This window comes from Ornithorhynchus anatinus, chromosome 8, assembly GCF_004115215.2.
Source record: "Ornithorhynchus anatinus isolate Pmale09 chromosome 8, mOrnAna1.pri.v4, whole genome shotgun sequence".
Taxonomy (NCBI): domain Eukaryota; kingdom Metazoa; phylum Chordata; class Mammalia; order Monotremata; family Ornithorhynchidae; genus Ornithorhynchus; species Ornithorhynchus anatinus.
In genome coordinates, this window is record NC_041735.1 from 4,107,483 (window position 1) to 4,119,585 (window position 12,103).

The window sequence follows — 12,103 nt, forward strand, 5'->3', positions numbered from 1 at the left end:
AAGCGCTTAACAAATGCCCACATTATTATTATAGTAAGCCCTTAACAAATGCCCACATTATTATTATTATAGTAAGCGCTTAACAAATGCCCACATCATTATTATTATTATAGTAAGCGCTTAATAAAAGCCCATATTATTATTATTATCATAGTAAGCGCTTAACAAATGCCCACATTATTATTATAGTAAGCGCTTAACAAATGCCCACATTATTATCATAGTAAGCGCTTAGCAAATGCCCACATTATTATTATTACTATAGTAAGCGCTTAACAAACACCAACATTATGATTACAAACGTCTCCCCCGCTGAGACTATGAACCCGTCCCTGGGCAGGGCTTGTGGCCTCCATAAATACCGGTGGATGAATGAATGACCCCTGCTGAATGAATGAATGATTAGAGAAGCAGCGTGGCTCAGTGGAAAGAGCCCGGGCTTTGGAGTCAGGGCTCATGAGTTCGAATCCCAGCTCTGCCACTTGCCGGCTGGGTGACTGTGGGCAAGTCCCTTCACTTCTCTGGGCCTCAGTTCCCTCATCTGTAAAATGGGGATGAAGACTGTGAGCCCCACGTGGGACAACCTGATTCCCCTCTGTCTACCCCAGCGCTTAGAGCAGTGCTCGGCACATAGTAAGCGCTTAACAAATACCAACGTTATTATTATTAATGACTAAACCCTGCTGAAGGAACGAGGGGCGGCGGCGCAGGCGCACTGCGGCCCAGGGCTGGCGCGCGCGCGGGGGGGGGGGCGGGGCCCGGCGCGCGCGGAGGCGGCGCATGCGCAGTTGGGCGCGCGCTGGCGGGCGAGGGGAGGGGGGCGTGCGCGCGCGGGGGCGCGCGGGACTTCCTCCCTCCCCGTCCGGGAGGGGACGACGACAGGGCGCGCGGTTCCCCTCCGCCTCACAGCGAACGGTCCTCGCCGCCGGGACGAAGGAGGGAAAGCCGTCCCTTCCCCCCCTCCCTCGGATATGGCCGCTGCTCCGGCGGAGATCCTGGGGCTCCCGGACGATGAGGTGAGCGGCGCGGGGGCCATGGCGTTGGGGCGCGAGGCGGGGAAGGAGCCCCGTTGGGGACCTGTCAATCACCCGCCCTCATGGCGGCCATCCGGGGGGGGGGGGGAGGCCCTCCGCCGCCAAACCCGCCGGTCCTTCCTCCTCAGGGGGCGCTCCCCGTTTGGGGGGGGGGACCCTCCGGGCATCCCCCATTTTCCAGCACCCCAGGGGACCCTCCTTTCTTGCCCCCTCTTTTCCCCCGGCTGGGGGGGGGGGGCCTGCTGCTGGAGAGTCGCGGTGGGGGCCTTTGCATCCCTTCGGTCGCATTTCTGGAGCTCCTACTAGGTGCAGAGCACTGGTCCCAGCTCTTGGACGAGGAGGCAACCACCGTCTCAACGGGGGAGGAGGGCAACGAAAGAAGAAGGCAATAGCATCACCATAAATAGGATTAGAGAGGCGCATCATTAAGAAAATAGAGGAATAAATAATACACAGGGGCGAGGGGGAAGAGCAGAGGGAGCCGTGCTTTCCCTCCCTTCCTCAACTTCCCCTCGTCGGGAAGTTTTTTTTTAACTAATGGGGAGGAAACAACGGGGCCAAAGGGAGCGAAAAGAATTTACTTTCCCCGAAAATCCCCCCCACTTAAACAGGCCTGCGGCCCCCTGTGAAATCAAGCGGTGAATTTGGCCCCGGGTGGGTTTTTTTTATTTTAATTTTTGCTTTTCATGGACTTGGAAGGGACGAGCTCCCTTAAACTTTGAATTGGAGGAGCTCTGCAGGAGGAGTTGGGGGGAGGTTGGCGCATCCTTCTTCTTGTTGCTTTTTCCCGCAGGGGAATAAGGATAGGAGGATTTGGTAAGCGCTTACTATGTGCCCAGCACTGTGGTGAGCGACGGATGCTCGCGGGGAGGCTGTAGAAATGGGGAGATTTAGGGGGGGGAGAGTCGTTGTTGGGGTGTCGACAGAGGAAGTGGAAAGGCTTTGTTTTCTGAGTTTGGGGGGCAGGCTTTGAGTAAGTTTTCAGACTAATGGACTGGGCAAAGTTGTTTTTATGTTTTGGTCTGTTTTTACATCCCACCTCATTAGGAGAAGTAAATCCTGCAGCGCCTTTTTGTGGTTGTTGTTTTGTTTTCGAGTGTGTAGCCCCCTTGACTTGGAAAAAGGAAATCCTGCAAAGTTTTGGTTGGCTTTCGAGTTGTTTATTCATTCAGTCCTGTTGAGGGCTTACTGTGTTGCAGGGCACTGTCCTAAGCGCTTGGATAGTACAATTTAAGCGCTTAGGACAGTGCTCAGCACCCAGTAAGCACCCAGTAAATACGATCGAATGACAATTCGGCAACAGAGGCAGCCCCTCCCCAACAACGGGCTCAAATCAAAACAAGTAAACATGTTTATTACCCACTTCGTGTTGAAAAGTAAATCCTGTTTTAGGATTGTCGTCCGCCCAGTAAGAGCTGGTCCTTTAAGTTCCGTTTACTTTTGTTAAAAATAGAGCTAAGTGAAAAGTTCATTCAGTCGTATTGAGTGCACCTGGGTGCAGAACACTGTACTGAGCGCTTGGGAGAGGACAGTACAACAATAAACAGATGCATTCCCCAAACGACACGAGTTTACAGCCTGGGTGGAGGGGGAATTGTTCAGTTCTCTTTTTTAATAATAATAATGATGATGATAGTACTTGTCAGGTGCTTACTATGTGAATCTAAGCGCTGGGGTAGATCCCAGCTCGGCCACTTGTCAGCTGTGTGACTGTGGACAAGTCACTTAAATTCTCTGTGCCTCAGTTACCTCATCTGTAAAATGGGGATTAACTGTGAGCCTCACGTGGGACAACCTGATTACCCTGTATCTACCCCAGGGTTTAGAACAGTGCTTGGCACATGTTAAGCGCTTAACAAATACCAACATTATTATTATTATTACAAGGTTTTACACAGTCCTACGTAAGGCTCACATGCTTAATCCCCAGTTTACAGAGAAGTGAAGTGACTTGCCCAAGTCACACAGCAGACACGTGGAGGACTTGGGATTAGAACCCATGACCTTGTGACTCCCAGGCCTGCTTTTTTTTCAAGGATGTGGTATTCAAGCACTCTTTGCTATTTAATCTCACTGATGAATGGGTGGTTCATTAAACCTAAGAAAATAGGCTCTCTTGGAATAACAGATTTGGCCCAGACTATAGCTACTGAAAATCGATGATTCATTCATTCACTTGCATTTATTGAGTGCTTATCATGTGCAGAACACTGTACTAAGCGCTTGGAAAGTACAATACAGCAATAGGGAGACAATTCCCGCGCACAACCGGCTCACAGTCTGGGGAGGGGAAAGACAGACATCAATACAAGTGAAGAGGCATCAATAGAAATAAATAGCGTTATGGATATACAGATAAGTGCTGTGGGGCAGGGAGAGGGGGAAGAGCAAAGGGAACTAGAGATGATGATGTGGAAGGGAGGGGAAGCTTCTATTACTGTGGTTTGACACCTATTAGTTTAGGGAGTCTTTTTGTAAGGTATCTCACTCTCTCTCTCTCTTTTTTTTTTTCCCAGTAGAGGCTTAAACCTGACCAAGCAGACATTCCTTCTTTTAGGAATTATTCTCACATGTACTCCAAATACCCCTGCCAATCACTCTATAAAACAGATTGCACAACCTAGTCCTGCCAGCTGGAGTTAACAGGATGATTGAAAACATCTTTTTTTTTTCCATTCCCTTAGGAGTGGGACTTGATCAAATTCTGGATTATTTTGCAGAATTTAATAGGTACTCTTTAATGAAACGGGGAATCTATTAATTGCTTTGTCATGCCCATAGTCAGGGGTAGAATAGTATTTCAGGCTCAGCTCAAAGGCCACAGATAGATCTAGTGTGGAGACAATTCCCCTAGTAGTAGATTAATTTATTGAAACATCTAAAACTGTTGCTGACTGCCAGAGTTGGATTGAGAAACTGGCCAGTATACAGACTTATTTCCTTGTTGATTCAATGTGAATTTTTCAGTGAATAATTATCCCCGCCCCACAGCCCTTTGTGAAGGTCTATATTTATTCATTTATTCATCCAGTTGTATTTATTGAGCGCTGTGTGCAGAGCACTGCACTAACCACTTGGAAAGTACAATTCGGCAACAGATATATTTACAATTCTATTTACTGTTGACTTGTATTGACATTTATCTCCCCGCCTCTAGACTGTGAGCCATTGTGGGCAGGGATTGTCTCTCCTTATTGCTGTATTGTATACTTTCCAAGCGCTTAGTACAGTGCTCTGCACCAAGTACGTGCTCAGAAAATACAGTTGAATGAACAAATTCATTAAATCTTTATTTGAATCCACATACTGTTAGTGCGCTGTTCTGATGGTTTAATTTTCTAATGGGTCAAGTCACAAAGTTCTTAATAAAATGATGTTTACAAAGAATGATCAACATAACTTTTGTCCACATGAGTCAAGGCCTAGCTCCACTAAGGGGTTTAGATTGTGGGAATTATAAATCCAGCATCACTCAGATCCTCCTGCCATTGTCAGGGGCTTTAGAGTGGACTCAAAGACCAGATTAATACTTTATTTTCTTGTATACTTGCCTCTGGAGTTACAGATGATTGGTGCTTAGCATTAGATGTGTCCACGTAGATGCTGGGTCATAACATTTTAAAAAGAAAATTTATTTCTAAAGGCTGCTTGTTTCACGTTCACATGCAGGACTAACCACTTTTGGTGTTCTACTGAATCTGAAATTTATCATGAGCTACCGGATTGAAATATAGCATAGGTGACTTCTGGAAAAATGATCTAAAACCAGAATTTAAAGGTCAAAAATGTTGGACTGAATAAACCTGTCCCCTAAAAGTGGTATTGAGAGCTGGATGATCTAGCATTGTCTTTCTCACTTGTTCTGTTAATGTTCTTGAACTTTAAACACAGGTGAGGCGTCGATTTGTGGTGTTAGTTTCAATAAATGGAAGCTTGAAGAAAAAGCAATGGATTCATGTCTGAAAACTTTCCATACTGTCAAGTTTTGGAAGATAGAGTTTTACCTTCCTATGTTGTGCAAGTGATTAATAAATCATCAAAGAGAGGCTCATGAAGCCTGTTTCCTATTTCCCTTAGACAGGCCATAGTTTAAGTTTTTAATATACCCCAGGGGCAAGGCACTGGAACCACATCTTTTTCCATCCTGCTTAACTGGCCCTGCAGCAGACTACCTAGGAAACTCTTAGAATCTTTCTGGGTGTCTTATATCCTGAATGAAAGAAAGTTTGGGTGCAAAAACACTGTGAAAATATAGACTTTTTTAAGTGGAGAGCAAAATCTTTGCTCATCAGAAATAGCAGACGAGGTCCTGTTTTTGAAGTCTAGTATCAGTAAATAAGATGGGGCATTTTAGTTGAAGTGTTTTGCCACTGTTTTGTTGACATATTAAACTACTTCTAAGTCTTGTGTAATAACAACTCATATTCACTGTCTGAAGTATTTTCCCTCTTTCAATAAAAGCAACTAAAACAGAGAGAGAATTGTTATTACATTCTGGGGGATAGTATAATTTTACATTATAATTCCCTGGCCTTGTAGCACTTTTCCTCCTAAGAAGGTAAGAATTGAACCATTATCTAGTGGCTCTTCGCAGGGGAAAACACAGCTCCTCGAGGTTGAATGACTAATTTTTTCCCCCAAATTTAGGTTTGAGAAATCCAAGTGAGGATTTGCTTTGCTAATTTGCAAATGCAAACATTGTTCCCAGAAGTAGTAACTCACCATCTTTTTAAAAGTTACTTCTGTACCTTTTAAATTCCTTCTTTCATTCCCCCAACATTCTTTCTTCCCCAGTATGCTTTCCACATATCAGAATTGACTGATCCATAGGAACAAAGATGGATTCCTTGACTCCATTTCTTTTTCCTCTACCTTTTTCCCTGTTCCCTAGATTCCAGACTTAGTACAGGTTGTGCTTAGCCGAAATCTTTTTCCCTCAGTCAGGGAAACAGCGTGGTCTAATGGATAAAGCCCAGGCCTGGGAGCCAGAACACCTGAGCTCTACTGCCTGCTATGTGACCTTGGGCAAATCACTTAACTTCTCAGTGCCTCAGTTTCCTCAACTCTAAAATGGAGATGGAATATCCATTCTCCCTCCTACTTGAGTGGGAGCCCCCTTGTGGGACAGGGACTGTGTCCCACCTGATTAACTTGTATTTACTCCAGTTCTTGACACCTAATAAGCACTTAATAAATACCATCAGGAAAAAAATCAGTATCCAACTGGATGGCCTAATCTGTCAAATTCCTTCCGAGGATGGCTTGTGCAATTTACAGTCACACTGCATCAGCAATAGTAAGGCACAGGAAATAAGCTATCTCCACTCTTTCAGTCTTGGTTGCATAAATTGCCTTTGTGACTCCAGATAACCCTGAAGCCCCGCTTCAGTAGGTCAAGCGTTCTTGGAGCACTCCAAAAGTAAGATACTTGACTCCCCACCAGGTGCTAAGATGAGGCAGGATATAATCCATTTGGCATCCTTAACTGGATTTGCAGGGAAGCCAGGATCGGTCTTTACCCCTCCTGTTGGTCTCGTAGAAAGAGCACTGCTCTAGGAATCAGAAGCCCTGGGTTTTAATCCTCCCACAGGGGCAAAGACCATGCTGCATCCTTGCTCATGGAACCACGAGCCTGAGTGGGTCTACAACAGGCAGGGATGAGAGGGTGACAGCTCAGTAAATAACAGTGATTTGGTGATGGACATCTCCTCTGCACAGGTTCTTGGTCCTGAAGTTTTAAGCCTGAGCTTATCCTTTGTTCCTGATTAGGCTCCATCCTTATGAAATCGTCTTTTGAATCGTTGAGTTATTGGGAAAGACAGGACTCAAAAACCTAACCTCCAATTATCCTTTAATACGGTGGTTCATAAAGCACAACTTCTTATGCAAAAAACTACATTGTTTTACTGAATCACCTTGCTGAACTGGATACATGTCAAAACATTTTTCAGAAGGGTCTCCGACTCCAAAGAAAACAGTTTAAATGGCATATCCATCCAATTTCTTGCCTCTTTTACCTGATGGCTTAACTGCCTTGAAACATTTCTACTGCCTCAGGGCTTTGCTCTTTTCAGACAAGAGAATAAACTCTAAAGGAGTTTCTGCTTCACTAAACCTATCCCACCTGGAATGATCTCACTTTCTCAACTGTACCTTTACCAGGTGCATTTTGTTCCATTGAGCACAGTAACCACAAAGTCATCCTTCAGGCTTCGTCTATGAGTGCTCTTGAGCAAAATTTCATCCCCTCTTAAAGAGGTGCTTCATGAACTAAAGCTTTGAGAAACCTGGCAAGAGGGGTCTGTGTATATTACCTTTTCATCCTGATTTCCTCCGCAGGCAAGAGGAATGGCCTCTTAAATAAAAGATTGGCCAATTTAGTGCCCATTTGGGGTAGTGATTCCTAGCATCCAAACTCACCATTATTTCAATAAATGTCCAAGTAAGAAATGCCCCAGAAGGAGGTTTTCATATAAACGTGTTTCCTGCGAATCATAGGGATCTTTTTCCCTCACCCAAAAGTCAGGGTCCTTTAGGTTTTTGTGACCGTTTTCACTTTTTAATTCTCAGGCCAATTTCATAAGAATTGCATGTGCTCTGGTTTCCCTTAGGCTTGAAGAGATGTTTTTATGATTCAGGTGACTTTCTCTTTACCTGTGTAGGCAAATCCCAAATCCTACCTGATCTGTATTATTCAAAGAGTTTCTTTGGTTTAGTCTAATCCCATCTAATTGCACCCACGTAGTAAGTCATTCATTTACTGCTAAAATATGTGCAGTTGCCACCTTTTTATGGTATGTAAGTGCATACTATGTGCCAGTCACTGTTCTAAGCACTTGGTTGGGTAGATATAAGGTAATCAGGTTGGCTCAGTCCCTGACCCACTCGGGCCTCACACTCTTAATCCCCATTTTACAGATGAGGGAACTGAGGCACAGAAGTGAGCCACCTCGCCCAATGTCATATAGCAGACACGTGGTGGAGTCGGGCTGAGAACCCAGATCCTCAGAGAAGCAGCGTGGCGCAGTGGAAAGAGCATGGGCTTTGGAGTCAGGGCTCATGAGTTCGAATCCCAGCTCTGCCACTTGTCAGCTGTGTGACTGTGGGCAAGTTACTTAACTTCTCTGTGCCTCAGTTCCCTCATCTGTAAAATGGGGATTAAGACTGTGAGCCCCACGTGGGACAACCTGATTCCCCTGTGTCTACCCCAGCGCTTAGAACAGTGCTCTGCACATAGTAAGCGCTTAACAAATACCAACATTATCCTTCTGACTCGCAGACCTGCACCCTATGCACTGGACCACACTGCTTTTCCACACTGGGAGTGTAAGCAATTTTGGAGTTTTGAATCGGGCTGACCTTGGTTAGGAAGGGACTTTTGTCTCTTGGATTGTGAGCCGTTCAGAAGATGGGGTGGCATCTGATCTGGCATCTTGAAATGATCCCAACACTTGAGCATAGTGTTTGGTATCTAGTACGTACTTAACAAATAGCATTGTTATTATCAAATGGCATTGAAGGAAATTATGCATCACAGTTAATGTCAATCACTTTTTACTTGTATACTCTTTCCAAATGATTCCATAAATTATAGATTGCTTGGATTAAATTCCTACTCTACCCCAATTATATTCTGACCCTGCCCATTAAAATTTGAGAATGATGGTTTAAGTGGATTAAAAACTCAGTATGTTCATATTGCAAATGAAATGATAGGTCATTTAAATGTGCCTATATTGTGCTGGCCTACCCTTCGTACACATCTAAAAGCTTTTTGGAAGAACAATTTTCAAAGGGTATTCAGGAGAAAGAATAGATTGAAAGAAAGCCCATGTAAAGAATTGAATATTAAGGAAATTAACATGATATAGGGCACACTTTAGCAACATGTAATACCCAAAACAAGTAGCCCCCTAACCCTCAAATGGTCACCTCACTCTTTAGGCCAGTCTCAGACCTAAAGATCAATGATGGACTTTGTCAGTACTACTTGGGGTCCCTGGAAATTATAGCTGATATAACCCGTAATCTAGTGAATAGAGTTTTAAACTGGGAATCAGAACTTTGAACTGGAGAAAATATCCCTGGTGAAATAAATCTATGTATGTGTGGCTGAAAGGGCTGATATGGGAGCCACCGATAGAGACAATCATTCATTCAATAGTATTTATTGAGTGCTTACTATGTGCAGAGCACTGTACTAAGCGCTTGGAATGAACAAACAAGTTTCAGATAAAGACAGTCCCAGCCCTATGACGGACTTACAGTCTATAAATGCGTATATTTAGTTGTTATGGGGTAGTTGTCCCCATAATACAGCCTGGCCCCAAATACTACCCTAATATCAGTGATTATTAATCGAGTGAATTTGAGTTCATCTTCCAATGACTTTACAAGCTTCCCCTTTTAGTAAACTTGATAACAAGAACAAAGCCCAATTTGGCTTCCTGATTTAATTACAGTTGCCAAATGAATCTCTTTGGGATCTCAGATAGATTTTGGTTTTGATTCCATGACTAGCAGAAGTACTTAGTTGGTGACCCTGCTCCTTTCCCTGTTGGGACTTGTGCACTTTTCACAGCTGGGCTGACTCTGTCAGTTTCTCCCCTGCAGCTGTTCTAAGGTGTCAGACTCTCAGCATCCCCTCAGCTGTCCTGCCTCCCCAGATGTCTCCTCTTTTTCCTTTCTTTTTTCTGTCTCTTTCCCCTCCCCTCCAGTCCAAGTTCATTACCCTCACACGAACCAGTCTTCCCAGCCAGTTGCTGTCTGGAAGCTATCATTGATCCAGTCAGAATGGTGACCCCAGCTTCTGCGCACAGTTTGATCTTTCTTACATATCTCATCGTTGAAATCAGTCAGTTGTATTTATTGAGCGTCTACTCTAGGCAGAGTACTGTACAGAGCAGTTAAGGTGCAGTAGAAGTAAGTAGAAGACCCTACCCTTTCGGTCTAAAGCGGGAGACAAGGAAGCAAAAACAGTGTGAGGAGGAATAAATCCATAGATATTGTAATATCAAGGTTAGGGAAGCAGCGTGGCTTAGTGGCAAGAGCCCGGGCTTGGGAGGCAGAGGACGTGGGTTCTAATCCCGCCTCAGCCACTTGTCTGCTGCGTACTTTGGGCAATCACTTAGTTTATCTGTGCCTCAGCTACCTCATTTGTAAAATGGGGATTAAGACTGTGAGTCCCACTTGGTTCAACCTGATTAATCTGTATCTATTCCAGCACTTGGCACATAGGCTTAACAAGTACCACAATGTATTATTATTGTTGTAATGAGTAATGGAGAATATGTCTTTCTCCTCTTTTTCTGTCTCTTTCTCTATATATGGTTGTGTATATATATATATATATATATATATATATATATATATATATAATCTCATTGTTATTTATTGGGAACTCACTGTGTGCAGAGCACTGTACTAAGCATTTGGAAGTGTACAGTGCAACAGAGTTGCTCACCAAACCCTCCAAAATTTTGTCTAAAGAGAGAGGCAGACATAAACGAATTATGAATATGTACATAGGTGCGGGGGACTACATATCAAGTGCTAAAAGGGTACAGATCCAAGTGTGTAGACGCAGAAGGGAGAGGGAGTCAGAAAAGTGAGCTTAATCTTATATTATCTTAATCTTGAGAAGCAGCGTGGCTCAGTGGAAAGAGCATGGGCTTTGGAGTCGGAGGTCATGAGTTCGAATCCCGGCTCTGCCACTTGTCAGCTGTGTGACTGTGGGCAAGTCACTTAACTTCTCTGGGCCTCAGTTACCTCATCTGTAAAATGGGGATTAAGACTGTGAGCCCCATGTGGGACAACCTGATTCCCCTATGTCTACCCCAGCGCTTAGAACAGTGCTCTGCACATAGTAATAGGGATCTTTTTCCCTCACCCAAAAGTCAGGGTCCTTTAGGTTTTTGTGACCGTTTTCACTTTTTAATTCTCAGGCCAATTTCATAAGAATTGCATGTGCTCTGGTTTCCCTTAGGCTTGAAGAGATGTTTTTATGATTCAGGTGACTTTCTCCTTACCTGTGTAGGCAAATCCCAAATCCTACCTGATCTGTATTATTCAAAGAGTTTCTTTGGTTTAGTCTAATCCCATCTAATTGCACCCACATAGTAAGTCATTCATTTACCGCTAAAATATGTGCACATAGTAAGCGCTTAACAAATACCAACATTATATGCAAGAAAGCAGAGTGACTGTGTATACCTAAAGCACTAAAAGTGATTATGGAGTGACACAACCTGTGATGGTGAGCATTTGCTGTGTGCATAACACTATACTGAAAGGTACTTGAACTTCTGTTGTTTGCAGGCTGCTGGTTTGGGCACTTACTTCGTGCAGAGACCCCTCATATCTTCCATATAAAGATGCAGGTTTTTTCATATTTGAAAGAGATGCTAACTGTGGAAACCCAGAAGCCTTATGGTGTTTTTTTTTTAAGTATAATCATTGAAGCATTTTAAATATAGTTGTTTTGAGACCATGAGTCCATCAGGTTTATTTCTTTTAGGGTACAGTTCTGTGAGCTGCCCTGCTTTATCTGCTCTCCATGGTACTGTTATTGATCTTCCACCATTTCAAGGGAAAAGAGGAAGACTAGCATTTTATTCAAAGTAACTGAGAATGTTAAATGAGGTCCCATAGAGATCTGTTTGAATGTCTTCCACCCCTTAACTACGGGTGTCTCTTAAGGTTCAGTTCTGGGTCCCCTTCAGATCTCCATCCCTTGGAGAACTCATTCGCTCCCGTGGCTTCATCTACCACCTCCATGCGGATGATTCCCAAATTTACCTCTCCCAACCCTGATCTCCCTTCCTCTCTACAGTTTCACATATCCTCCTGCCTTCAAGGCATCTCTACTTGGGTGATGATAAATATAATTGTGGTATTTAAGTGCTTACTGTGTGCCAGACACTGTCCTAAGCATTGGGGTGGATAAAAGCAAATCACGTTGGACACACTTCTTGTCCCACATGGGGCTCACATTCTCAGTCCCCATTTTACAAATGAGGTAACTGAGGCCCAAAGAAGTGAAATGACTTGCCCAGAGTCACCACAGGCAA

The 12,103-nt window shown here is 44.0% G+C and overlaps 1 protein-coding gene across 1 annotated transcript in view; it reads left to right on the forward strand.

Moving 5' to 3' along the window:
- Positions 1-831: 831 nt before the first annotated feature.
- The window catches only part of NEDD4 (NEDD4 E3 ubiquitin protein ligase), a 118,701-nt gene continuing 107,429 nt past the window's right edge, over positions 832-12,103 (forward strand). The window contains exon 1 of the mRNA XM_029070543.2: positions 832-1,016. Coding sequence (XP_028926376.1) covers positions 972-1,016 — 45 coding nt within the window. The 5' untranslated portion in view covers positions 832-971. The remainder of the gene's footprint in view (positions 1,017-12,103) is intronic.